The 27,624-nt window shown below is 44.1% G+C and overlaps 1 protein-coding gene across 2 annotated transcripts in view; it reads left to right on the top strand.

The window, feature by feature from the left end:
• ALKBH8 (alkB homolog 8, tRNA methyltransferase) overlaps window positions 1-27,624 on the top strand; it is a 104,727-nt gene that overhangs the window by 20,628 nt on the left and 56,475 nt on the right. For both annotated transcript variants that reach the window (XM_074984830.1, XM_074984839.1), the window contains 4 exons: window positions 3,440-3,571; window positions 4,513-4,608; window positions 8,170-8,274; window positions 12,020-12,090. In XM_074984830.1, coding sequence (XP_074840931.1) covers window positions 3,440-3,571; window positions 4,513-4,608; window positions 8,170-8,274; window positions 12,020-12,090 — 404 coding nt within the window. The remainder of the gene's footprint in view (window positions 1-3,439; window positions 3,572-4,512; window positions 4,609-8,169; window positions 8,275-12,019; window positions 12,091-27,624) is intronic.

The following is a 27,624-nucleotide window of genomic DNA, read 5'->3' as shown; positions in this document are numbered from 1 at the left end:
AGAAGCACTCAAAGATGATCAACTCATTTCAGAGAAACTAAATTAATATTTTTCTTAAGTCTTCACATCTGAGGGTGCTAGGGAGATTCCCAAATGTGAGCTGTCTTTTGTGGGTGAGAAATCTGAGGAATTGTCCCACATTGAAGTGTCATTAGATGAAGTTTTGGAACTAATTGGTAACAATAACAAGTCACCATGGCCAGATGACATTCACCCAAGAGTTCTGAAAGAACTCAAATGTGAACTTGCAGAATTATTAATGTGGTTTGTAACCTATTCTTTAAATCAGCTTCTGTACCCAAAGACTAGGAAGATAGTTAATGTAATACCAATATTTAAAAATGGCTCTAGAGGCAATCCTGGGAATTACAGACCACTAAATCTAACATCGGTGCCAGGCAAATTAGTTGAAACCATATAGTAAATAATAAAATTGTCAGACACGTAGAAGAACATAATTTGTTGGGCAAATGTCAACATGGCTTCTGTAAAGAGAAATCGAGTCTTACTAATCTATTAGAGTTCTTTGAAGGGGTCAACAAACGTGGACAAGGGGGATCCAATAGATGTAGTGTACTTAAATTTCCCAAAAGCCTTTGACAAGGTCCCTCACCAAAGGTTCTTACATAAATTTAGTTGTCATGGGATAAGTGGGAAGATCCTTTCATGGATTAAGCATTCAATTCAGCCTCTAAGTGCTGGGGCATGTGCGCAGAGTGGCGGTGAGCACTCTGGGTGCATTGCATTTAGTTTTTGAGCAAAGAGCCACGTGTGGCTCAAGCAACATGCGTTGGCCACCCCGCTTTAAGTTATAAGAGGAAGCTGCTTACCAAAATTGGTGGTCCTACCTCTTACTATTTAGAAGGAGCTCTTGAAAAAACGGACTTACAGGTGATGGAGGCCCAGATAAACTGGTGCACAAACTCAACTATATAGTCGGTATAGCACTTAGTGAAATCTGTGGATGCTTGCAACAATATTTTTATATGGCTAAATAAAATATATGAATACATATATTACATATAAAGAACATGAAGAGCAAAATGAATTTATCAAGAGAAGCAAACAATAATAGGAGCAATAATCTACTTTCCTCGTTAATCAAAGTTTAGGAGAAAAAGATGGGTCTTTCAGCATGCCCTGAAATCTGTTCTGTTGTAGACTGTGTGACGGTTACTCAAGAGGATCCCGTCTTTCCACGAAGACATGAGAGGAACTGTCCAATATGATGGCACGTTATCGGATGCTTTCCGCATCAGGAGCAGCATCAAACAAGGATGTGTCCTTGCTCTGACATTGTTTGGGATCTTCTTTGTACTCCTCCTTAAACACGCCTTTGGATCTTCAACAGAGGGCATCTTTTTGCACACAAGATCTGATGGGAAACTGTTTAATCTTGCAAGGCTGAAAGCTAAATCTAAGGTGCGGGAAGTCCTCATCAGAGAGATGCTGTTCGCAGATGATGCTGCTGTCGTGTCACACACAGAAGACCAGCTTCAGAAGCTGCTGGATCGGTTCTCCAAAGTATGCAAGGACTTTGGGCTCTGCATCAGCCTAAAGAAGACAAATGTACTTGCTCAGGATGTTGCTGATTCTCCATCAATCAGCATTCACAACTATATGTTAGAGGTAGTCCACAAGTTCATTTGCCTCGGGTCCACCATCACTGAACCCCTGTCCTTGGAGACTGAGCTAAATAGGAGGATCGGTAAAGCAGCCACAACTCTGTCCAGACTCAGCAAGAGAGTGTGGAAAAACAACAGGCTCTACGCTTACACCAAAATGCAAGTCTACAGAGCCTGCATCCTCAGCACCCTCCTTTATGGCAGTGAGACTTGGACCCTGTATGCCCACCAGGAAAAGAGGCTGAACGTCTTCCACTTACGCTGCCTCAGGCGCATTCTTGGAATATCGTGGAAGGACAGAGTGTCCAACACCGCCGTCCTTGAGCAAGCTGGAATCCCAACCATGCACACCTTCCTCAGGCAGCGTCGGCTCCGCTGGCTTGGCCACGTCCACAGGATGAATGATGGAAGGATCCCAAAAGTCATTCTTTATGGCGAACTAGCCTCTGGCAAAAGACCTCCCGGACGCCCCCAGTTGCGCTACAAAGATGTTTGCAAGAGAGACCTCAGGGAAGTATACATCAAGCCAGACAGCTGGGAGGAGCTGGCAGACGATCGCAGTAGATGGAGACAGGAACTATACAAGGGCCTTCAGAAGGGTGAGTTGAGGATCAGACAGCTAGCAAAGGAGAAGAGAGCCCACAGAAAGCACGGCAAGGACCTGCCAGACACCCATTACACATGCAACAGATGCAGCAAGGACTGTCACTCTCGTGTGGGTCTTCACAGTCACAGCTGACGCTGCAAATGAGGATGCTGAATGGAACTACGAAGGGCGAGATCCATAGTTTACGTAGACTGAAGGATGCTACTACTGTAGACTGTGCCATGGAGTAAATACCAGAACTAAGGATTCTGAACAGAAAATGTCCTGCTAACAGCATTTTTGTGTTTAATGATCAAAGACTGCAGCTCGAATACCTTCATGAGTACATGTGGTTGTAGTGGGAGGAAGGGAGGCGGTCTGTGTTATTATGGAGCCATATCATTTGTTGCTGGAGAGAAAGGATGGTCATTGTGGTTAAGACAATAGATTTGGACTTGGGAGCTCTGAGATCAGTTCCAATTATATATAGACTTCCTTTGTGACCATGTCCAAGTCACTTGGTCTCTCTGCAGCTTAGTTTCTCATCTGCAAAATATAAACAATAGCACTTGTCTGTTTAGATTGTAAAGTCCATCTCTTTGTGTTTGCAGACCGCCTAGCACAATCAAGTCCTGATCTTGGCCTCTAAGTTCTATTATAGAACAGATAATCTTCAACAGTAATACATAGGGCTGCAAACTGGGAGCCTGTTATGTAAATAATTTTGCATTAAGATAAGTGTTGCAGTGACTATTTCATCACATCTGGTTGCAGAGCTAAAAAGGGCCATCTTAATTTTAAATAATTTATTGTATTTAAGAAACAGCATACAGCATTCAGATCCACTTTTTTCACTATACTCTATGCTTGTTGTCCACAAGTTGTGTCAAATCCTGAGTCCTGGCAAGATAAAAACAAATCCAACTAGAAACACTTCTGAAATGCATGGGAATGTTTTGAGCTCTGTTTTGACAGAGAAGTCAGATACTTTTTGGTAGTGTAAAACACTGTCTCTTGTGTCCTAAACAGAAAGATTTGAAAATTGAGGTGTATAGCAGAGAACATGGGGGTTTGTTTTATGCTACCATGGGGAATAATTAATTCAGATGACGATCAGTCTGTTGTTTCACTTATTGTGCAGTACAAGTACATGTTAATCATAGCTTAAAAGAACACAAGTGGATCATTTCCATAAGCAGCAGCACTGTTTTTGTTTTTATATCCATAGTGCATTGGGAGCACATTAAACCTATAAGCTTGCCTCCAGGTCTGATGATGGTGGAAGAGCTTGTGTCTCCTGAAGAAGAACAAAAGATGTTGGAAAGTATTGATTGGACCGAAAATGAAGTAATTCATAATGGTTAGTAGAACCAAAGAAAGTGAGACCTTTAGAAATAACTGCAAATAGTCCTTTTGTTTAATTTAATTTCTGCAAAAAGTCTTCATCTTTGCGAATGTATTCCTTAATATCATTCTGTTTTGTCCTTTTAAAATTGAGTTTTATGGCATACTGTTAAAACAGTCGGAAGCATGTGGTATAAAGTGATGATCTCCATTAATGGGTTAATTTAAATTGTGCTCCTGCTTTCAGAAGCAGTTAGGTAGAGACATTTTCAGTAACAGAGTTGGTCTGAGAATGTATCACCTGTGATTTAATAGCCTATGTGGGTGCAGGAGATTCTGTAGCACCAGAGAGAAGTCAAAGAAGCTCCCTTCTTAGCTGCGCATGTAGTTTCAAATGAGTTCCGTGGAATTCAATTATGAACAAAACCGGTTAGTTTTAGTAACTTGCTTCCAGATTACAAATTAACTTCTACTCCTCGGCACATCACAAGTGTTATATTGACTTTAGTTCATGTGTGGTTTAATGATGCAAGGAAGTGAAAGTTCCTATTACATCCAACTCATGAGCTTGTCAATGTATCAGGACTGTAAGAAGCGTCAGCCATGACTTAAGAAAATTGGTATTGTTGTCAGAGAGATAAACACAAGGTCCAGAGACCTATAGCCCTTCCCATCATGTGGAAGAATTTGACATCTGTAGGATTGTGGCGCTACATAAAAACATCAGGTTCTGACTTTGGAGAGCAGTGATACTATAGCTCTGTGTTGTGTTATCACTCTTAGTACTCGGAGAAGTTGAGTTTGGATATTGAGAATGGCTGGACATTGAGAATACTGTTGAATAGTTCTTGAGATGATTATATGGAATAGGCAAATGCCCTGCAAATAGCAAACTGTCAATAAATATATTGTGTATATTTTAATATTTTTACATTGTTTAATTTTTGTGCTTCACAGCCCAGAAGTCTTTAAAACACAGAAGGGTAAAGCATTTTGGATACGAGTTTCGATATGATAACAACAATGTAGATAAAGATAAACCATTGCCTGGAGGTGAGAACTTTCCTATGAAAAGGCATTTTAAAATGGCATTTGGTTTCCAGCAGATACAAATGGAACCTAAGGGCAGTACAGTATAGGGTCCCAGGAAGTAGTATAACAAAAGTCCTGATTGAGGAGGGTGTGTAAACAGGTGTGTAAATCCAATTAATGTCAATGGAATGTAAGGACATGCTTAAACACCCTTTTTGAGTAGGGATACTTTCCTGAATCAGTGCCTTAGTAATCAATTTTAGTGTACATATCTGAAACCCATTTCAATCATTTTTAATTTTGTATGTTAAAGATAGTTTGAAAAAACTCATAGCTGCCAATCTTAATTAAGGTTTAACCTAATGTGGGTTCTGAACTTCTAAATTTGGGTTATTTCTGAGCAATTGTATGAGGAAAATTTCAAATTCATTTTTATACTGGAAGAAAGCGGTGTACACACACGTAATATGATGATGTTCAAATTATTCAAGATAGTAAAAATATAATACTTAAAAAATTGAATAACCTGAAAATGGCTGAATACATTTTCCTAATTATTTGCAACACAACTCTGCTTTGTGCAGAAATCATTCATGGAAACTTGCTGAAAAATTTGCTTTGGGTCTGAGAGCTTCGAGTCAGAGAAAACAAAGTGAAATAGCTTACAACGTAGCTGTATAAACAATAAAACATGGAATTCAGTTAAGCTGAAAATTGAACACAATTGTTTTAGATGACAAGTATACAGTTTTCTCTGGTATAATATGACGGGGGTTCTTGGCACAGCTAAGGGAATCAACCCAGGGTGTTTTTGCTTGAAACTGGGCCACTTACAGCTCAGGCTGTGGTTTTCTTCTCACTAAGGCAAATTTATCCAGGCACAAAAGTACTTCTGCTAGCCTCACTGGCCAGCCAGAAGCCACACAAGCAAACCCACAGATTCTCCAGCTGTTTCAAAACACCCGGAGTCAGCATCCACTTTACTCAGTGAGAGGTTGTTTAAACCTATTTCTCCAAATGCACACAGATTCTTCCGGGCCCCAAAGGGTCCAGCCACAGTCCCAGGTCAATGTATACTTGGATCTTACCCAAAGCAGCATGTTGTACCATACTTTAGAATCTAAAGGCTTATTAACAAAGAAGGAATAGAGTGAGAGAAAAATTGTTAAAGTAATACATTTACATACGTCAATTACAGTTATTGATGCAGACCACTGATGTTGTATGCAAATTTATTGAAAGTCTCTGAAAACACACCCCAGGAAGGATGGGAACCCTGTTCAGATTAGTTTCTGGAGACTGGAGAACTGGAGCCTGGGACCAAGGTGGTCACTTCCAGGGCCATCTTGTAGGTTATTTATTTTATTTTTTAATGTGGAGGGAAAAAGTCCTTTTTCTTTCCCATAGCCCATGGAGCCACCTCACCAGGTGGGCTATTATGGCAAACTGCCATTGGTTGCTGGTTTCACCAGCACATCCCAGTCCATTTACTTGGCATGTGGAATGTACCTCTGGGCATCTGATCTGAACCCTGTTGCTCAGCCAGGTCACCTGACCAGATGGGCTGCATAATAGAGCACAAGTCCCAAATTTCTGAGAGGTATTTGACGTCTGAGCCTTTGTTTGGTCCGTCATTCTGGCTGGGGGAGGTGATTACACCTCCTATGGTGAATCTCAATATTAAAACATTTATAATACAGCTATAGAGCCAATATCCATAACTTTACATACAATAATGGCACAGGTATACAAGTAACATAAACAGATTCAAGGCATTATCAGCTTTCATTAGACACCTCACTTGAGCCACCTGGCACAAGGTTTGGTGCCACTAAGTACAATGGTCACAGACATGGCTTTACATTGCTTGTCAAAATTCAGTAATGTCATACCTGGAAAGATGGAAATTACATTGTATTTCAATGTCTGAAACTGTGCTTAATCTGTACTTAAGTGTTGATATTCGTCTTGCTGTTTTGTGGCCTCCCAGCTGGAGGTTGAATGGTCTGTGTGCAAGACAAACATAAATGGATGGAACAGTTTTTGAAGGAAAAACAGTAATAACCATCAATATTGACAGATTGCTGAAAGGAATATTTCTTAGCACAGCATTCAAGCGTGCTGTACCTAGTTGAATTTTCCAATTCAGTTTTCATCTGCCATAGTGGCGAAGTGCAGACTCCCTAAAGGTTTCATTTTTACATATTATTGATAAAATACTCTAAATTCAGTAGGTGTAACAGGAGACCTTATTTAGTTCAACATTTTAACTGGTGACAGGCTGTAAGGGTCAGTTTTTCAAGAGGTCTATCACAGGGTAGCCAGTTCTCATAGCTTTCATGAAGTAGCTCCCGTGTGCCACTACAGGTACTCCCATGAGGCACTGGTGGCTCTGGAAGTTCTGGGAGAGAGTCCTGGTGTGAATAGAGGAGGTTTTGGGGAAATGCTGCAGGGAGCAGAAAGCACCCAACAAAATCATTCCTGGGAAGTGGGAGGAATCAGAGACTATGTTTGGGTTTGGGACCTGAGGGCAGGAGACCAGCAAGTGAGGTCCCAAAAGGAGATCTCCGAAAGGCTGGAGAAGGCTGAAGGCAGGAGGAGCAGCAGAGGGAGTTGCATGGTGGAGCTAAGAGTGGAGGGGGCTATCAGCAGTGTAACAACTGAGGGACCTACCCAATGAACCCTAGGGCCAGAGAGGGAGTCCAAGAGGAACTGTGAGAGGGCTGGGGTGTATGAGGGATATTTCCATCAGAAAGGCTCTCAGGGTACCAGCTGGAAAAAGCGGGATTGAACTTTGATTGGAAGGGACACGTGGCTGCCCTTACACAAGGGCAGGAGAGGGCTGCATTGGAGAGCTAGGGTGTGGTGAAAGATGCCAGGGCTGTGTCTTGCATGTACCGTTTGGATTATGCCAGGGAAAAAATGTACTATGAAAGTGGGACTATTGTTCTGATTTATATAGACTATACTTTTTAATAAGATAACCCCACAAGTACTAAATTTGTCCTCTGATTCTGTGGACTATTTTGGGGGGAGGCTGCAGGAGGGAAACTGAGGCAGGCATGATTGTTATGCAGCAGCCTGCCACAGGATGGGTGCTCCAGGAGGGGTCTGCCCTAAGGCAGGATCTTAACTCAGCATTTAATTTTGCAAAAAGCCAGGGTGTATGTGGGTGAAATTGTGTACCTATTGGGGCAAGTACAGATTTTACCATTGATTACAGAATTTGGCACCCATTTCTTTATGCTCATAGACAACAGAATTTGCACATTCCAAACAATGAGCCCCGTGCGGCCAGACCTCTGTGTGTGTGGAAGGCATCTAAGAATGCCTAATAGTCTGTGTGAGTTATGTGTACAGAAGGTTTGCAGAATTAGACCCGCTCTTTTCATGCATACATCACAGTGAGGACAAACTTGCTTGTGTAGATGATCGCGTGCACATACTTATTAGCCTCATTTTGGCTGTAGATATTTTATCATATTTGTGTATATTTTGTCCAGTTGTTAGGGTTTTGTGTTGCTGAAAGCAGGAATAAAGAGCGACAAAACATCTGACTTATACTGTTGTTTGTAATAATAGGGCTTCCAGAAATTTGCAGCACTCTTCTGGAGAAGTGCTTGAAGCAGGGATATATCAAACACAAGCCTGATCAGTTGACAATAAACCAGTATGAACCTGGACAAGGTAAGTGCATTTGCCCTTTTAAAAAATTGGAACTCAATATTTTGTCTAGGATTGAAAACCAGAATGTCAGCATTGCCAAGTCCAGAAGTGATGCTTTCATGAATTGATGATGATACTGGATGCAGTCTTCCTAACTTGGGAATTCATGTTTAGAGATACCATGGTATTGAAACTCTGCAACAGAGATTAGATTCTGGCCCAAAGGTCTGAGGCCAGGTCATGGAAGCTGATCATGTAATGAAAGAGTTGGTAACGTGGAGAGGTAAACAGTCCATGTGTGACAGGATCAACCAAACGTATTTTTCACTCACTTCTGGAAACTAAGACCTGATCTACACTACTGGAGAGCCATCAACTTCAACGATGTGAGTAAGGTAGCTGAAGTCGACATACTTAGATCAACTTACTGCGTTGTCCTCACTGCGGGAAGTCAACAGCTGATGCTCTTCTGTCGACTCCACCTGCGCTTCTCATTCTGGCAGAGTTCTGGAGTTGACAGGAAAGATCTGGTTGATTTCACATGTCTAGTAGAAGTGATAAATCGCCTCCTGCTGGATTGATCACTGCCTGTTAATCTAGCAAGTAGTTTAGACAAATCCGAAGATTCAGGAAAATTACCTGGCCCAAGTGAAACTGTTGGGGTTTCAACAGGCTGGCCAAATCCCCCAACATTTCTTGCCATGTTCTGCCTGCAACAAGAATCCCCTTCTTTTAGTACATATGAGGGAATCTTCAGGGTTATGAAAACTGTGTTTCCATCCTGGAGGAAGGAATGCTGCTCCACAGTCAGTAGGACAGAAGAGGTAGTTCTTTCCATTTGGGCATTGACAGGGTAAAATGCAGACTGTGCTTTTTGCTGAGTTCAATCATCAAGGCAAGCTACCCATTCTTATGCTGTGGAACATAGCTGCTTTGTCCTTTATGAATGAAGGACAAATAGTTCCTTTGCAGAATTAATCTCTGGCAATGTATTTAGTACCTGCCATCCTACGGTCTCAACTTCTGACCCTGTTGATCCACATATCTGACAGCCAATTAAATTGGTATGGTCATGTGCTGCTAGCTGGGTTATCTGAATTAATTAGTATGAACTGTAATTTTCTTCCTAGGATACAGTGTATATATATAAAGTTTCTTAAGCACTTGTGATTTAGGACATTAATTAGCTGACAATATGTACATTCCAGTGCATTCATATAAATGCTATCTAGTATCTGTACCGAGTTAAATTCTATCCCTAGCTTCCAAGCTTTTCAAGGCAGGAACACTGACTTCATTTTTTTTCAAAATTGATTAGTGGCTTTGGGAACCTCAGTTTTTGGGTGGTTACCTTTAGATGGTCTTGATTTTTCTGAGGTCATTTTGAGAAAATCAGGCCTCTATAAGGCATCGCCAGTTGAAGGTCCCAAAATTCAAGCACCTGAAATCTCTTTTCACTTTCAAAAATTTAGACCCTGGTCTGTCTTCATGTGTTCATGCAGCTTCTACCACAGTGAGATCCTGACTGGAGAATTTGTCTACTGCTATAAAGAAATGATAGATGGACATGTTTTTTTAAATCAGGTTGACTTCAATATATTTCTCAGGGCCGAATTTCTACACTTCACAGTGTAACAACGTAACATAGCAAGCTTGATGTAAGAAACTTCATCTGTGTAATTCTGTAAGAGATGAAGTACTTAGCTTCCTTTGAAATGAATGAAAGTCAATACATTTGCATCAGGGCAAAATCTGGTGTCTGATATTAGTACTGTGTAGAGGAGTGGTCAAAACAATTAGAACAAAACATTTTGAGATGGAAAATGGGATATTGAAAAAATCAAAACCTTCTGCAGAAAGAAATACATTTTTGACAGAATTTTCAATTAGGAGAAGATAAACAAAATGTTTCATTTGGAGCCAGGTCAACATTAATCTGTGTGTCTGCCTCAGCAGCTGTCATACTTCATGGAAATTGTATTTCCAAGTCTTTCATATCCCTTTTCTTCCTGTGCGTCCTGCTCTCTGGCCAGACTGTCTCCCATGATGCACTGGAATCTCTCTGTGGCTCACCTGCTGAGTGCCTTTTGAAAACAAATGTTGATTTGGGATTAAAACAGTTGTTGAAATATCAGAATTTCACATGGGAGGGGAAGGAAATTCCATATTTTGATCTGCTGTAGTATTGTACTACACATATTGGGCATAAAAATCACAAGGGTTCTGTGTTGTGATGTGTGAATCCCAGGCTGGAGAGCAAGAGTTGAGAAGCAGCTCTGGGCCCAGGTGACCTTGCCCAAGTGTTCCTACAAAGCCTGTGCAAGCTGGAGACAAAGCTTGGAAATAGAAGCCAAGCAGCTCCTAAGGGAACAAGTAGTAGAAGGGAGCAGAATTGCACCTTGCAGTACTGTTCACGAGCACTTCCTTCTTGTGATCTGGCCACCTTGATTTGCCCAAACCTGCAGAGAAGGGACTTTTGACTCTTTGAGAAGGTTGGAAACTTGATTTTTGGGTCCGTTTTCTAATTAGCCGTGTGAGGGAAGAGGCATGAACTGGTAGGACGTGATCTAGGAAGGCAGCTATTTAGCACCTCAGGGTGAAGAACTTAGCTGCCTGTCATTAGGTCCTGGATTGGAACCCATTGGAGAAAGTGGGCTGAGGCTTCCATAGCAACCACTAAATCTGGGATAGCAATAGGAATCTACCCTTTGGTGGGGAATCCAGAATACACAAGAGTCCAGACCCTGAAGCGTGGAGCTAAGGAGAAAGACCTAAAGCTCTTCTCTGTTGTTCTTTTCATAGGCTCCAAAAGAGATGGACTGGAAAGGGGGATCCAGCCTTAGGGCTCAGCCACAAAAAAAAAAAAAAAAAAAAAGGGTGGGGGACCCCACAGGATGGAGCTGTAGATGGAGACATCAGGGATGGGGACCATTTGCCATGCTTTTGCCAAAGCACTAGATGGCACTAGAGGAGAGGGTCACCGTTCTCAGTTGTACATACAGCACACGAATGAATGTCCTGATGAAGGCTTAGCCCAATTATGGCACATGGGCAGGTCTCATAGAAACTACAAACTGGAACCATATTGTGATAATGACTTGAGACAGCTGTATTTGTAGCATAGGCCAACTTAATTCTGAAGTAAGGTGAGACCCTTCTTGTGCTCTTTTCACTTGCCAGGATGCAGAATGCCCTTCCAACTCGCACGTACTGCTACTGTTTGAGCGTGGGGTGCAGATCGAGTGGGTAGTTCATGTTTGTAGCTGCACCAAATCCATTTCTGCATGGTAATGTAGCTCTTTGATATATATGAGGCTTTGTTTTGAAGGGTATGGATCAGGAATTTATCTAGGTTTACATGTAGACAGCTGTGAAAATAGGACCTAGGAGATTACATTAAAAGTGATGGTACAGATGGAACCTTTCTCTATCCAGAACTCAATCTAGCATGATTTTGGTTAGCTGGACAACTGTTTATTGTGGGTGTGGCCAAGTTTCTCATGGTCCCATAAAGTTTGCTTATAGTCCTGGCTCTCAGTGTTCTGTGCTTTTATTTAGCTGTAATTTACCCCCTCAACATCTAAGAGTCCAGTAACTAGTGGAAGTGTTGGTAATGCTGTTAGACATATTGATGCACCATAGTCAAGCAAATCCTCTTGTTTGGCACTAGTCAGTTCCTGAGGGAGCTGGATGAGAGAGAGGTTTAACCTGTATGTCATTATAATTGCAATGGCTGTTTATTTGTTCCCTGGATTTTGTGTTGCAGGAATTCCCCCTCATATTGATACTCATTCTGCTTTTGAGGATGAAATAATCTCTCTGAGTTTGGGAGCTGAGGTATGTTTAATATTTCTTTTTATATTTTGATGACGCCTGACCGTAGACCTTAGTGTAGATCTCAGGAGGTCTTGATAAAAGTTTCTGTGTTTTACATGTCATTTCTTCTCACTCCTCCATGTCACAGTCGAGCATGCTAAGGTAATCTGTAACAACAGCTGAGTACCTGTAATAGGGCTAGGACTTCAACGTGGAATGAAATTTTCCATTAAACTGTTTTAAATTTCTAGTGCTCAATTCTCCATTGCCATTCCTCAGTTTTCTTTGTACCTTCTACCCCACTTCTTCCTGTAACATTCTCTCTGGTTTTCCGAGCCTCTGTCCTGTTGTTGTTGCGTGTATTACAGTGGCTCTTAGAGGCTCTACTGGATGGACATTGTATTGACACATGGCTAGAGATGGCCCTTGCTCTAAAGAACTCACATTCTAGACAGACACAGGGTGGGAAGAGAAATGGGGGTACAGAGAAATGAAAGGACACAGCAGGACGTTGGCAGATCTGGGAATAACATCCATATTTTCCTGCTCTTAGTACCCTCTTCACAGTTTTACACTTTTATTTTCCCTCTGTTCTGCTTTGAGAGTCAATTCTTGTAGATTGGTCACCACAGTGGAATCAGAGCATCTATATCCACTGCTTGCAGTGCCTTCTCTGCTTGGAACAGCAAAGGGGCGAGTCTGGGGCAGCCAGCCAACCAGTGCTGCCCTGGGACCCCATCTCCCAGCCAGTCCCCAGAGCCACCTGGAGTCTGGCGCTCCAGCAGTGCTTTAAAAGGCCCAGGGTTCTGGTGCTGGCTGCTGCTGCAATTGCAGCTTCTGAATTTCTGGGTTCTGGGGCAGTTGCCCCATTTGGCCTCTTCTGCCGTCTCCCTCACCTCTGTCAGCAGGCCTGTATATCTGTATTATAAGGGAAAGAACAATATAGACAATAATACCTACTGCATTTACGGCAGCACACACTGCTCTGGTAAGGCTACGGGGCAGGCCTTGATGGAAAAGCAGGAGCGCAAAGAAGATAGGTTCACAGTAGAGTAAAGGAGGGCTGGAGGGACTGAGAGAGTGTGTGTGTGAAGAATCCTGAGAAGTGAATGAACCTGTGGAGTGGAGCAGTCTGGTCTCCCACTGAGCTTCAGAGGGACCTGAGGCCAACTAACTATCAGGAAGTGGCCAGCACCTTGCAGAATCTTCCCAAATGGGAGCAAGCCACTTCTCTTGGGGTAGCTAGAGGATAGCGTGAGGCTACCGAAACATCCTAGCTTCCATAGAGCATCCCAACCAATATATTCCCCCGCCTCTAGCATGACTACAATATAAAAAACAATAATAATGTGAAAGAGAAGACTGAGCACTAGTTCAACTTTCCTTTCTTTACTGAGAAAATGTCACAAAAGGGGGAAAAAGAGAAGCAAAGGGGACAAAACAAATTCTAAGGATTTAACTCCTCTTCCTGAAAATGTCCGTTGTTTGAACAAAATGCAGCAAAAGGGGACAGAGAAGCTCTTTTACAAATAACTTCCACTGTTTTGGGGAGGCTGTTATTTTCTCTGCCGCCATATGGTGTCTCCAGAGATGCATAAGTTTTACAGCCTCCTATCAAAAGAGGATGGGTTCAGTTTGAGACTTGCTTTTGCAGCGATCTTAGAAGCTGTGGTTTTAGCTTGTGAAAGGAATTAGGATTTCTTTTGCAGACTTGAAGTGACTGTGAAAGAAGATTTTTCCTCTTTGAGCTTCCTGATAGTGGTTTAATTTGACATTTAACAGTGTCACAAATGAGCCCCATTTAGATTCTGATCCATTATTGAAAGGTAGAAGCATAGGAATTGTTATATAACAGGCCAATTATAGATCTCATTCGATGTCATGTCTTTGACAATGGTCTGTTTTGGCATGAAGATTCCTATAGAAAACAAATTATAACTTTGTATCGTGGGATGGCCTTTTATTTCTTTCCTGACTTCTGATCTCCTACGCTTAATCATGCCGTGCAACTCACAGTGAAGTGGAATCTTCTGTTTACAACAGGCCTCATTTGTTTCAAACAAGAGAAGTTTCAGAATGTTCAGCTAATCAGTAACAGAGCAGTAGCCATGTTAACCTGTATCTACAAAGCCAAAAAGTCCTGTGGCACTTTATAGACTAACAGATTCGTTGGCACACAAGCTTTCGTGGGCAAAGACCCACTTCATCAGATGCAACACAGTATCTTCGTTTATAAGGTGCCACAGATGATCAGGCTTATGAAGTGGAGCAGAGAACTTGGTGTGTCCCTAAACTCAGCCAAAGTCTCATTTATCTTAGAACTTCTTCTTGATAGTCTAAATGTGGTTGTTAAATTGTCCTTTTAGTTTAAGATCAATTGAAGCTTTGTCTAGCATCTTGGAAGCAGGGAACGGAACAAGAGAGGCCATAGAATCTTTAAAGGTATTCATAAGCAACTTAGAACCCTATGGGACATCCCACTATTAACCTCTTTCCATGCTGAGAACTGGCTACTTATTTCTGTACTTTGTTTCCTATCTTTTAATCTCTTTCTAATCCATATGGGTTAAGACAGAAATTGAGAGGATTTTACCTCTCACCCTGTAGTAAAACCAAGTTTTCTTAACAGCCTCTTGAGAGGGAATTTGTCAGAAGTCTGTTGAACCTCTAGATTACATCTTGTGGTTCTCATTTATATGCAGTCCTATTAACTCTTTCTTAAGTATTCAGACAAGTTGGACATACACTGTTTACCTTCATGTAAGCTACTCTGTCCCAAATGTATTTTACTTATCTTCAGATGCCTGTTCAATTTAGCGTGTGCTTGGTCCTTTTTTTTTTTTTGCTTCATTTGTTTCTTTCACAAGCGGCATGTAGTATCTTATGTGATTGATTAATTGTTCTGGTAATCATTAAGAGTTTGAGCCAAGCTATTCCCTAGTGTAGCGAGTCAGTATGGCCTCCTGCAGACCCGGAGGCAGGGGAGACTATGCAGAGGCCCTGGTGGGCGGGGCTGGAGCCAGGAGACCAGAGGCCCGCCCCTCAGAGGGCGGGGCCAAGGGCTAGAAGAGCCAAAGGCGGGACTCAGGACCCATTCGGGCCTGGGCCTCCGGGCAGGGAGGACGTGCCTGCACGAGCTCCTCGGCACCAAAGGGAGAGGGCCTGTGGCCGCCCGGCCAGGCCGGAGGAGCAGGCCCCCAGAGGCTCCAAGCAATCCCGGGTCCATATGCCCCAAGGGGACTACCCGGACTTCCCAGACCTACCAGGACCTTCCCGCTGGCGGAGACCCCCCACCTTGGAAGAGGCCCCAGGAGCGGGCTGCCCCAGAGTCCCGGCGGATCCTTACAGCACTGAGGCCCAGGAGCGCCTCGCGTCTCCTGTATTACCGCCGCCCGACTACCCTAACGACATTGTTATGGACGACTGGCCGGAGCCCCCGAAGGTGGATGACCCGGAGGAGACCGACCTAGGGGGACCCCTCGACCAGATGGACTGGGACCTTCCGCCAGCAGAGGGTGAGGTAGGAAGTGGCCCGGGGAACGACGCTCACGAACCAATGGCGGTGTGTTGCGGTCTGGATCCCCACTGCCGGGGTTGTGTGTGAGCGACCCCCAGGGCCCCGGGCCGGGTCACAGTGGAGTGGGAGGGCCTGCGACCCCCTACCCCCGCCCCTCCTTGACAGGGCCAGCCTGTGCTGGGCCTGCACTTAAACCCTTGGGTTGCTGCCCCGCCCCAAACTGAGGGCTGGGCTTGTGTTTAAACCCTTGGGTTGCTGCCCCGCCCCAAACTGAGGGCTGGGCTTGTGGTTAAACCTTGTGTTTCTGCCCTACCCTGAACTGAGGGCCAGGCCTAGAACTGTACTATTACCTGTGAACTGCTGCCCTGCTCTGGGCTGAGGGCTGGTCCCAGAACTATACTACTCTTGTGAACTGCGGCCCCGCCCTAGGTTGAGGGCTGGGGCCTGTGTGGTGTTGTAGTGGTGAGCCGCTGACCACCCGAGCTGAGTACGGGCTGGTGCTCTAACCCCTTTTTGCTGCCGCCCGCCCTAGGCCAAGGGGCTGGGCGTCTCTGGACTTGTTACACCTAGTCACACTAACAACATAATTGTATTTTGTGACATTGTTAAATAAAAGCAAACATTCTTTAAAAAAAAGTTTGTTAGAGTCTTTGTATCTTCCTGTAAAAATATCAGTCTTAACATTTTAATGGCTGCAGTTTAACCTTGACTAAGACCTGTGAGTTAATCCAAGCAGTTGTGCTTGAAATAAGAAGGGTCTGTCTTTACGGTCAAGAAGTCCTGTGGCACCTTATAGACTAACAGATATTTTGGAGCATAAGCTTTCTATAAGGTGCCACAGGACTTCTTGTTGTTTTTGAAGATATAGACTAACTTGGCTACCTCTCTGATACATGTCTTCACTGTGTGAGAAGTCACCTCTTCAAACCATTGTATGGACTCTCTTTAGCTTGCAGTGAGGATATCATGCCTTGTATTTCATAGAACTGTCATCCCAGGCCTTTTACTAGCATTTGTTGGGTGTCTGAATTCATGCACACTCTCATGGTTTCTTTGCACTAGAGGGAGAAGCCACAAGGATTGCTGGTGCACTTGTTAGTTCAATTCCGCAGAATGTGTGCCACAAAACAGTAGCTCATAGATGGAAGTAGTTAACCTGTTCCATCAGGGGTCGTGAGCCTCATGAGGGAGGTGGTTCAAGAATCCTAGAATTGGCGTAATCACAGTTGTAAGGCATGCTGGGAGTGGATGTGCCAAAAAATGCTGTACTGTGAACATGCCAAACTGTTGTAGAGTCAAGTAAGGCAACCATTTAATTCAACTGGTGTTCATGTGATGATTTCCTTGAATATGTGTGTCTTTCGTGTCTATACTGCAGCAGTGTGCATGCCACGCTGAGCTTGGACCTGATATAAAGTCTGCCAGAGGACAGACTCCCTGTTGACTTGAACAGGTGTTGAATTTTCCCCTCAGAGAAGGGGACTAAAACATATCCCACAGCTCTGCAGGGGAACATTTGCCATATTTTTTTTCCTATTTTTTAGGGCAAAAATATGATATTCAGAAAACCGTACTATTCCCAGGGTTTTCATGTCTGGTTTTCTCTTTCCCTCCCTTTTTATTAAAGATTCCTTCCATCACTTTTGTATCATCCCATTGCTTCCACCTGATTATTTTCATCTTTGCAGGGCTTCTGGATGCTCTGGTTTCCTCTGTCACGTTGATTGTTCAAATAGGACTCCACACCACAAATTCCTAATCCCTGCCTCTGCTTTCTCCCATCTCATAGAGTCATCTGCTTCTAGGCAACTCCTCAGTTAGCCAAATAATAGCTGCGGGTGCCCAATGTGAGTTAAGACACGGCCAAGTATCTGTGTCATGAAAGTGGCTGCAGTCTACTTAGAGATCTTGCTTCACAGTGAGATGCCATCAATACAAGCATTCATACAGCGTTGCCACCCGAATTACGGTGCTCCTATCATTTCTCTGGGAGCAATTTGACAGTAATTTGTTGTGAAGCAAGATACAGCATCTGATTCTTAACTCATCCCATCCCACTTGCTGTTGTAAAAGGCACAAAGCCAATTGTACGCTAAAATAAAAACATCTTAAAGGATGTTTTAAAAATATTTTATTTTTTTCCTATTTGGGTAAATCTCTTTGAGTCCCTGTTGCCTCTTCATGCTTGTTGAGGTACAGTGAACCTTAGAACATTTGTTTTCGCTGCTGAAGGCCTCACCTGAGAGAGCAGCTGAGGAAATGTGGCTCTCATCTCTCTCTTCTGTAGGAGCTGGTGACATACTCAGTACAGTTGGGACTGCTGAATAGCTGTGCTTACTCAGTTCTCAAACCTGGAATGCCTTTTACACTACATGCCCAGCCTTCTCCTGCACTGCCCTCCCTACCCCCAAACACCACCTCCTGCCTAACTCCTCCAGCCTGTTCTTTCACCCTTCCTCCTTACCAAACTACGCATTCCCACCTCAGCCCACTGCTCTCCCTCCCACCCAGGCCCTGTATTCCCATCCTACTCCTATACTCTGACCTGCTCCCCCAGAAGCACCCTGCCACACCCTCATTTTTGGCCTCACCTACAGCCCTGGGGGGTCTCACAAAATCTACTAACCTTGAGTCTGCACGAGTTAATCTGGCCCAAGGGTCAACCCTGGAGCTTACCAACCCACACCCCTTGTGAGGTTGGAGCTTAAGGGGAGTGAGGGTTGTTATATATATTTTTTTAATCCCTGTGTCTCTGTTTGGAGCCACATCTGTGAGGGTGTGTGTTGGTTTTTTTTTTTTGTTTTTTTTTAATTCTTCTCACTTGCAGGCCAGGTCAGTGAGGGATGTCTGCTTAAGCAGGTGATATTTATATCTGGCTGCAGTGCCAATGTGTCTTTACATCTGAAAACTGGGCTGGGCCTGCTTTTCTAACTTGGAGTAGGTTACTGCAATCTTATCACGTCACATACAATGTTAGTACACTGATTTTTCAGGACAACAAAGTGCAGCAGACTGAGTTGTCAAATGATGTCTCATAAGGCATACTCTGTACAAAATTTGTCAGAAAGCTGCAAAGCAATGAACATAGACCATCACAGAACCTCCTTCTGTAACTTTCTCTTACTGCTCTCACCAGCAAACCATGAGCTTCCTACCCAACGTTGGTGGGATCCTTCTTTTTATTTGCCCATGAATTGATTGAGAATATTACAGTCTGCTGTGAGTAAGGAGTAACATATAGCTTCCCCACTCCAGGAGCAGAGCATGAACTGTGACTTGGTGAGTCGCAGTAGCTCTCCTTCTCTCTTGCTGTCGGGGAGAAATAGGTTAATTCACCACTTTTGCTGGAGCAGCTTACTACTTCTCCACCCTGGCTGGTTTGTGGAGCCAGCATCCCTCCCTTTCCTTGCTCCTCTCCTGTCCCAGTTGTTCTCTGGTGAGGCTATCAGGTAAATACCCCCCCTGGCTCTACTCCTTCCGCTCAGAGTTGAATGAGGGTGAAGGAAACCTTACTTGTGTTCACCATAGCACCACTGAGCTGCTTCACCAGCCCCCAACCCAACACTTTGAAAGTGAGACAGCAAATGTGTAATTGATAAGAGACTAGGCTGTAGAAGAACCTGTTGGATACTGAGTGCAACGGTTCAAAGCGTTTTGAAAAATATACAGTACAGGTGAAATATGTCAGGAACCACACTGACAATTTACCTTACTCAGAAGAAGCAGACATGTTTTTCAGTACTGGAAATCTGCCAAGGGATTGCCAATCGTCTGAGAAACCATTCCATCTTTTACCAAACCAGCAAAACTTCCACAAAATTGGTTTGTTGACCTGATATTGCATTAACAGAGCATTGTTGATTCTTGTCCATTGCGTTCAAGCCTATCTGCTGTTTCTAATAGGGTGTCAATCTGATCTTTCCTATCGTGCATGCTGAGGCAACATCATTTCATTTCCACTTTGCGGCTGCCTGGCGTTCAGGCTTTAGTGGGATATATAAATATGCAGATGGAATTTTCTGGTGGAATCCACCCAGCTTACTACAGTGTCTTCTTATTCCGTAGCTCAACTTGGAGAATTTGTCTGCCATGCAGTGCAAATAGGCAACATGGGGGGTGGAAGGGACGAAGGAGCACTTGCCCCAAATGCCATAGGCAAGAGGGGTAAGGAGCCAACCAGCAGCTGGTAGCAGGAGCAAAGAGCTATCCAACCGCCAGGGCGGCTGGGGTTCCTGGGTGTCTGAGGAAACCAGCAGGGGACCTGACACCGTATCAAGAGTCTGCCTTCCCCTCTCCCACACTCATTCGCTGGCAGTGGCAGGGGAAGTGGAACAACATTGCCCCAGCTCTCTTTGCTCTCCCAGCCATGTCACTCGGGGAGGGGGTGGGACCATCCCCCACTCGTAGGCGGGAAACAAACCAATGTAGTGTGTGGAGCAGAGTGAGCAGGAGCTGGCCACATTGCTCTGCTTCCCCTGCTGCTGGTAAGTGTGTGTATGTGTGTTTGTCAGAAGGGTTGCGGGTGGGGGCTGAAGTCCTACTTCCAGTGCCAGATGCCCAGCCCTGCTAGTCCCCCAGGCTGCATTGATTTTTGGGAGAGGGGGCAGAGAAGGGGCAGGGTGAGGGAGGGGAGAGACAGGATCCATGCAGAGAGGGCGTGTCCAAGCTGTTCCCCAGGTTGCGGGGGAGTTGTCACATGGCAGGTGGCTCCCTGTGTCACCCTTCACTTTTCACCCCTGAATACGTAGTATGACTATAGCTGGTATCCTAAAATGTTTCATACCTGCGGGGGAAGGTCAAGTACCATAGTGCCTTTCCATAGGCATAAGTGGTAAATAGATTGGATCCGGTATGTATTTATTTCAAATGAGAGAGCAATAGCGCACCTGTGTAATTTACAAATGAATGAAATTAAATCCCCTTTCCCTGTCCCCTCAGTGCTTATCACTATGGTATCTGATTATATTTTTAGTAATGGGATCTCTTCTTTTAAGTAAAGTATGAAATCCTAGTTGTGATCCCATAAAAGTTGTGGTAATGGGTCATAGCTCAAACAGCTTGCGATTTAAATTACCCTACATTTTATGTAGCTGTGTATGTAGCTTTTCTCTCTGAAGCCTGAGAATCCAAAACCTTTCCTGGGAATGTAGAAGGGTTAAATCTGATCTTAGATATATCAATGTTGTTATCTGTTAGTAGACATGTAGTGAGATTTTTTTAAAAAGAAATCTTAATTTTTGGAAGAGCTTTCTCATTTTCATTCTTCATGCTATTTTTGGAAGATCAGTACATGGTGCATGAACTGAAACCCCTGTTGCCTGCTACAAATTAACAGTGAGCAAGCTGAACTCTAGGGCATTAGAAAGTCATTATCTTTAGCTGCAGCATTTCAGTAATATTTCAGCTCTGGAATTCAATAAAGAAAGCTAATTCCGTCTTGTCAGTGATGTCATTCCCTATTGTTATAGGAGTCTATTTTAGAACTGTGGCAAATTTCATTTAAAAGTTCACGCATACAGATGAGGCCACCATGTGATAAAATAAGAACCAGTCACAATTAGTCTTTAGGCAAAGAAACAAGCTTAATTTGTTAAGCTCATAGCATGGCATATTGTCTCTCCTGGATTTAAATTGGTCTTTGAGAGTATCTCAACACATTTTTACAAATGGAGGTCAACATGTATCTGCCTTTATGCTGTCTTTTCAAAGCAGAGAGGTCTGCATGCTAGAGTATCTTCTGCATCCATTTTTGTAATCGGGGTGTGTTTCAGCTGTGTTTAGACTTTTAGAGGTATATACTTAGCTAATTTAAAATATCAGAGCTCTTTAAACTGTGGTGAAGCTTTGATGTGTGTGTTCATTTCATGCCAGTTTCTTTTTGAAGTGCACTTAAACTGGACTTATTAAACCTGGGTTCAGAGTCACAGGATGGGAAGGGATGTTGGGACAGGTGGGGGAGTTAGATGTGGATTGTAAGCAACAAGCAAGCTTGATGAGCCCACAACAGGCCATTGCTCCAGCATGTGGAGGAGTTAACTTGAGGTCTTTTTTTTTTTTGATGAGGGAAGAAGAGTTTTTGGAAGGATCCAGGGGTTCATTGTGAGGTTGAGAGCATGGGTGATAGTGGTGAGAATGAGAACCCTTTCTTCCCTGTTCCTTGTCCACTTTCCATAGTTCTGTTTCAGTCACCGCTACCTGTGCCTTCCCAAGGCATCTGCTCCTTCATCTTCACCTGAGTACAACAGTTTTTACTGTAAAAACCTGTTCATACCACTGCAGTGGGAAGGATTTCCTGATGGTTAAAACTTCACTACCTCTCTTTTTTTTGATGCTCCAGCTACCAATGGTGCTATGGAACAACTTAACTATTCATTCAATCTTTGACTGCAGGGGTGAGGATTGTAGAGTGGATATTTGGGAGAGCACTGCATAGAACATTGATTTTGTAAATTGTTATGAGTTTCTTTGTTATAAACAACTGTCTTTTTTTACTTGGGTTTTTTTGTGATTTATTTTCTTATTGATTGTCATGAAGAAACAGAAAATGAAAAGTACAAAAAGGTAAATGACTTTGTTTTTCTAAGTGCTTCCCAGGATTTGTGGTAGAATCAGGTAATTTTATAGTTCATTGAAGCAGCAAGACCAGATAGTACTCAATAGAGCCCATTAGAGTGTGAGTTACAGTAATAAAATAGAAGCAAATGCACAAATAAGGAGTGGAGGGAAGGGGCGGGCTGGATGAAATGGTCTGCCATTCTTTGTCTCAATGTTTTTGTCAAAGTGTGTCTAGAAATGGGATTCAAAATAGTTTGAATTCCTGTAACTGGACTGTGAAGTGATGTTATTCTTTCTTTCATTTTGATTTCCAGAAAAATATATAGGAATCCATCAGAGGAGGGACTTCAGTCAGGCTAAGATTTCGCCCATATATATAGTGAACATAAGATGATTTATTATTGTGTGTGTTGTGGTGTGGTCCAGAGGCCAGGGCCCTAGTGTGCTAGGCAAACATATAATAAAGGCACAGTCCTTGCCCCAATCAAAGCGTAACAATATAGATAACAGGTGGCTACAGTAAAGTATACAGCAGAAGAAAATAAAAAGATACAGACAGAATGATGGGAATAGTTCCAGAGAACTACTGGTCAGAATAATAAGTGATCTCAGCATCCTGGCTGTGTAGCTGTTTATGGATTTTTTTAACCTATTTAAAACGTTACATTTCACAACTTTTCAGGGATCGGTAGTACTTTTGGAGAAGTTGAGAAGACACAGCTACAGCACGAAGTGGCTAAAGCAATCTCCTCAAAGTTTAAAGAAATCTATTTCTAAGAAAGTCATGCTGTGTTTGAATTATACTTCTCTGCCTGGTGAGACAACATTGGCCAAGAAGATGGCTTTCATTATTTTTATGCTCTCGGTAGCAGTAGGTTTTTCATTGCTAAGGAAAGACTTTACTTTTGTGTAGCTTAACTATTCTTTATATCTAGGGCCAGATTCTGGGCCCCTGTGTCCCCTGTATTCAACGCTGCAGAACAAAGAGGACATAAAGCTGTCCTACCTGGCCGCTCAGTGATTCCTGTTGCCCTGGGGTAGCTCTTAATGCTATGCCACCTGTCTCCTGCAAGGGGCATGTGAGGGTCAGGAGGGGGTCTGTGTATGTGTGACTTGTGCTCTTATAATATGCACCTTTTGAAACTGCTCCTGACGAGTCCTTGTAAGATGGTGCCAGTCAGAGAAGTGTTAATTGCTTTACAGCCACAGGTTCCAATCCAGGCTAGGTCAGTTTAGCCTTTTGTCTGGGCTGAGACATGGACATGATGCAGTGTGCTGAGTGGGAGTTTCAGGTGCAATGTGCTGGGGACATGGAGGGTAGGACCATCAATGGCTGTTATCCAGGAGGGGCTGGGATGGTGTTTGTAACCTCTCTTTGCCAGAAGGTGGAAATAGGTGACAGGGGATGGACCACTTGACAATTACCTGTTCTGTTCGTTTCCTGTGAGGCACCTGGAACTGGCTACTGTCAGAAGACAGGATATTGAGCTAGATGGACTTTTGGTCTGACCCAGTGTGCTTGTTCTTATGACACAGTGGTATGGCTTGAACGATGACTCTCTCAGATTTCTGTGCTAATCTGCTGAGGGGCCAGAGGTTCAGGCTCATAGAAGTGTAGTGGTAAGAGGGGAAACAGGGAGGGGCTGTAGGGCAGAGAAAGTGGGGGGATGGGCAAGGTTATAAAGGGGAGGAAAGGCAGGGAGGCTGTGAGAGGGGGTCTCAGTTATTTTGGGTTGGTGCAGCCTGGGGTCTGCAGGAGAGCAGGAGGGAGGCACAGGGTTAGGAGTGGTTCCTTCCCAAGAGCTGCTGCCTTGGCTCCACAGTGTCTTCCTTCCTTTCCTTGGTAGCCTCCTGAGGTGCAGAGAGGTGGACAGAGGAGTTGCCCCCACACGAACCCCTCCCTGGCTCTGCACCTCACCAGTGGGCACAGAGATGACCCCACTGTGCAGCCTCATGTTCACCACGACAGCCCTGGGGGATGGTCATGAATACAGTGGGAAGGATGGAGAAACAGCTCTCCTTTTATAATAGTGTAGATGATAAAGCTCAGTACAAGGGGCAACGAATAACTGGGGTGAGGACTAGGTTTCAGCAAAGATGGGTATATTTGCATACATTTGTAGCCTTAGTAAGATGGCAGCTACCAAGTATTATCATTTTGTAAACTCAGGCATTCTGTTTTTTGGACGCTAAAGGTCCCTGAGCAGGCAGTAATTTTCGCAAGGGAAAAGGTTTGTCCTGAGACAAAGCTTTCCCATGACCCCACAGTTGTATGGGTTTTTCTACTCAGGCTGGCTGACCTTTCTTGTCCCAGAGTTGGCACAGGGTGTGTGTGTGTGAATTACATAGACTCTATGCTACTATGGCTGCGTCTACACGTGCACGCTACTTCGAAGTAGCGGCACCAACTTCGAAATAGCGCCAGTCGCGGCTACACGCGTCGGGCGCTATTTCGAAGTTAACTTCGACGTTAGGCAGCGAGACGTCGAAGCCGCTAACCTCATGAGGCGATAGGAATAGCGCCCTACTTCGACGTTCAGCGTCGAAGTAGGGACAGTGTAGACGATCCGCGTCCCGCAACGTCGAAATTGCTGGGTCCTCCATGGCGGCCATCAGCTGGGGGGTTGAGAGATGCTCTCTCTCCAGCCCCTGCGGGGCTCTATGGTCACCGTGGGCAGCAGCCCTTAGCCCAGGGCTTCTGGCTGCTTCTGCGGCAGCTGGGGATCTATGCTGCAGGCACAGGGTTTGCAACCAGTTGTCAGCTCTGTGTATCTTGTGTTGTTTAGTGCAACTGTGTCTGGGAGGGGCCCTTTAAGGGAGCGGCTTGCTGTTGAGTCCGCCCTGTGACCCTGTCTGCAGCTGTGCCTGGCATCCCTATTTCGATGTGTGCTACTTTGACGTGTAGACGTTCCCTCGCTGCGCCTATTTCGATGTTGGGCTGAGCAACGTCGAAGTTGAACATCGACGTTGCCGGCCCTGGAGGACGTGTAGACGTTATTCATCGAAATAGCCTATTTCGATGTCGCAACATCGAAATAAGCTATTTCGATGTTGGCTGCACGTGTAGACGTAGCCTATATGTACAGAAACTCATGTGCACACATGGTCATTTTGCATATTGTTAACCATTACTATTATGTTCATATCTGTTGTGAAATAAAAGCACAATAGTTTGTAAGTAGACTGTTAGAACACTAATAATGATGTAATAAAGAAAATTATTTACTATGTGCGCTCTTCTGCTGCTTTGGACCTCCTAGTCATGGACCAGGACTCCATTGTGCTAGGTGCTGTATGGACACAAAACAAAATGTCCCTGCTCCAGAAAATTCTAAACTTGAAGAGTAAAATAAGAGATGGATGCTGACAGGTAGTACAAGGAACTAAGAGAATGCTGGTTCTCATGTTAGCAAGTTGTCTCAGCACACCAAGCTTTTGTAGATACCACAACAAAAGAAAGTTTGAAGGAAGGTAGTGAGATAGTTTGGTGGATGTTTGGAGCGGGGGGGTGGATTTCTCCCAAAGAATTAAGGGCAGCATTGGAGAAAGCACATGCATTTCCTGTCAGGACTCCCCTTACCAATAATGGAATCTGTCAGTCCCTTTCCTCCATTACTACTTAGTAGGCTCAGCAGAGGAGCATGGGCTGAAGGTGGAGCTGGGGCAGAACTGTGGATGGCGGAGAAGCTTGGGTCAGAAGCAGAGCTGGCCTGGGGGCAAAGAGGAAATGAGGACAAAGCTGAGCTGAGGGCGTAGCAGAGCGAGGAGTGCAGCTGTGGCCAGAGGTGTCCTGAGGGCAGAATGAGGCTGAATGGTGCATTCCATGTTTTCTGACACCCAGCCCAGAGCGGCTGAATGGTGCATTCTCTCCACCCTCTCCAGGATCTGCTCTGGGCACCACTGTATCTCCCCTCAACCCCCAGCATGTTCCTCCTCACACACTTTAAAGTGCTCTGTGACTGCTTTTTTGTTTTGATAGTATATAGACTAACACAGCTCCCTCTCTGTTACCATTCAACATGCAAGGCACTACATTTAGCCGTTTGGCATGGAGATAAAAAACTCGCCTATATCCAGACAGACATCATCTTTCTCTCCAAATGCAAGAAAATGGACATTGTACGCAAGGGACTAACAGTGAAAACAGTCAAGCCCTTAGGTACAATCTCATTTGCTCTGATCCAACTGACAAAGACCAAAAACTACAAGATCTTTCCTTGATAACTGTTTTTGGTTCTCTGCACCTTAAATATTGAGTCAGTTCTGGTCTGGCTATGGTCTGAAGAAGTGGGTCTGTCCCATGGAAAGCTCACCTAATAAACTATTTTGTTAGTCTTTAAAGTGCTACTTGACTGCTTTTTTGTTGTGATAGTATATAGACTAACATGGCTCCCTCTCTGTCACCACTTCAATGGGGGTGTGCCCCAGAGTATGGAGTCCACTGTCAAGCATGTAAAATATTGCAAAGAAAACCTAGGTCCCTAGAAGAAATAAATTGAGGACTAAACCATTAAACTCTTAGTGCAAAGCAAGCAAGTTGCTGAGCCCAGAGTTAGAGAGTGGGAAGCTAGTGAAATGTAATAAACTTCACTGCTGGGAACCTGATTGTCTTTGTTTCAGCAATGACAGAAACAGCAGAATGAAGGTCACATTCTGGGGCTGGATGACATTTTCTGGAGGGGATTAGGTTATAACTGCAACTGAGGAGAGAACAAGCCAAAGAGATGATTTATTTCTCCACTATAGGAAGTGGGGTTCTCTCATGCAAAACTACCATCAGATGCTTTGAGGCTTAGCCACTTTTGTTGTTGTTAAGCTGGTGAGGTGCCAGGGTCTGATGAATTCCATTCCAGCATGCAGAGCAAAGGAAAGACTTGGAAGAAGAACCTACTGATCATGTGGGAGTTTGGAGAGGCTGAATGGTTGGTGAAGCGGAAGCAAACACATCACAAAGGGCTGCGGAAAGATGGGCTGTGGCAATGGCAGACCATCTGGTAGAAGTGTGACTTTAGAGGTTAGGAATACTAATGCTTTGAACTTCTACGTCACTTTTCAGCCAAACATCTCAAAAGACGTTACCAACATGAGCAAGTTCAGTCATGCAATATGCTGCTGAAAAAAAGCAGTGTTTATCCTCCATGCTAGGTTTGACACCCTACAAAATACAGTGAATAGCCCAAATCCAGTGGCCAGGATTCAGTGCTGAGTCAGATACCGTGGAGTGCGGGAGCTGGGAGAGATAGTGGCAGCTGCCTGCTGCTTTGCTCAGTGCTGCACCAGTTTCAGCTGCACTACCTGGTTATTGCTCATAAGGAGCCATCTTTTAGCTGTGTACAGCACGAGTATTCACGGGCAACCCCCTGTGGGGATGTTGCAGTTGTCTTCCATTCCCTTTGCACCATCTGAAGATTGCAAAGGGAGCAGAGCAGACAGAGAGTCTGGCTCACACATCAGTTGCTGGGCATGGAGTCTTGGACTCCTGA

The sequence above is a fragment of the Carettochelys insculpta genome, chromosome 1, assembly GCF_033958435.1.
Source record: "Carettochelys insculpta isolate YL-2023 chromosome 1, ASM3395843v1, whole genome shotgun sequence".
NCBI lineage: Eukaryota > Metazoa > Chordata > Testudines > Carettochelyidae > Carettochelys > Carettochelys insculpta.
Note: the sequence above shows the minus strand (reverse complement) of the source record. Positions and strands in the feature narration are given on the sequence as shown.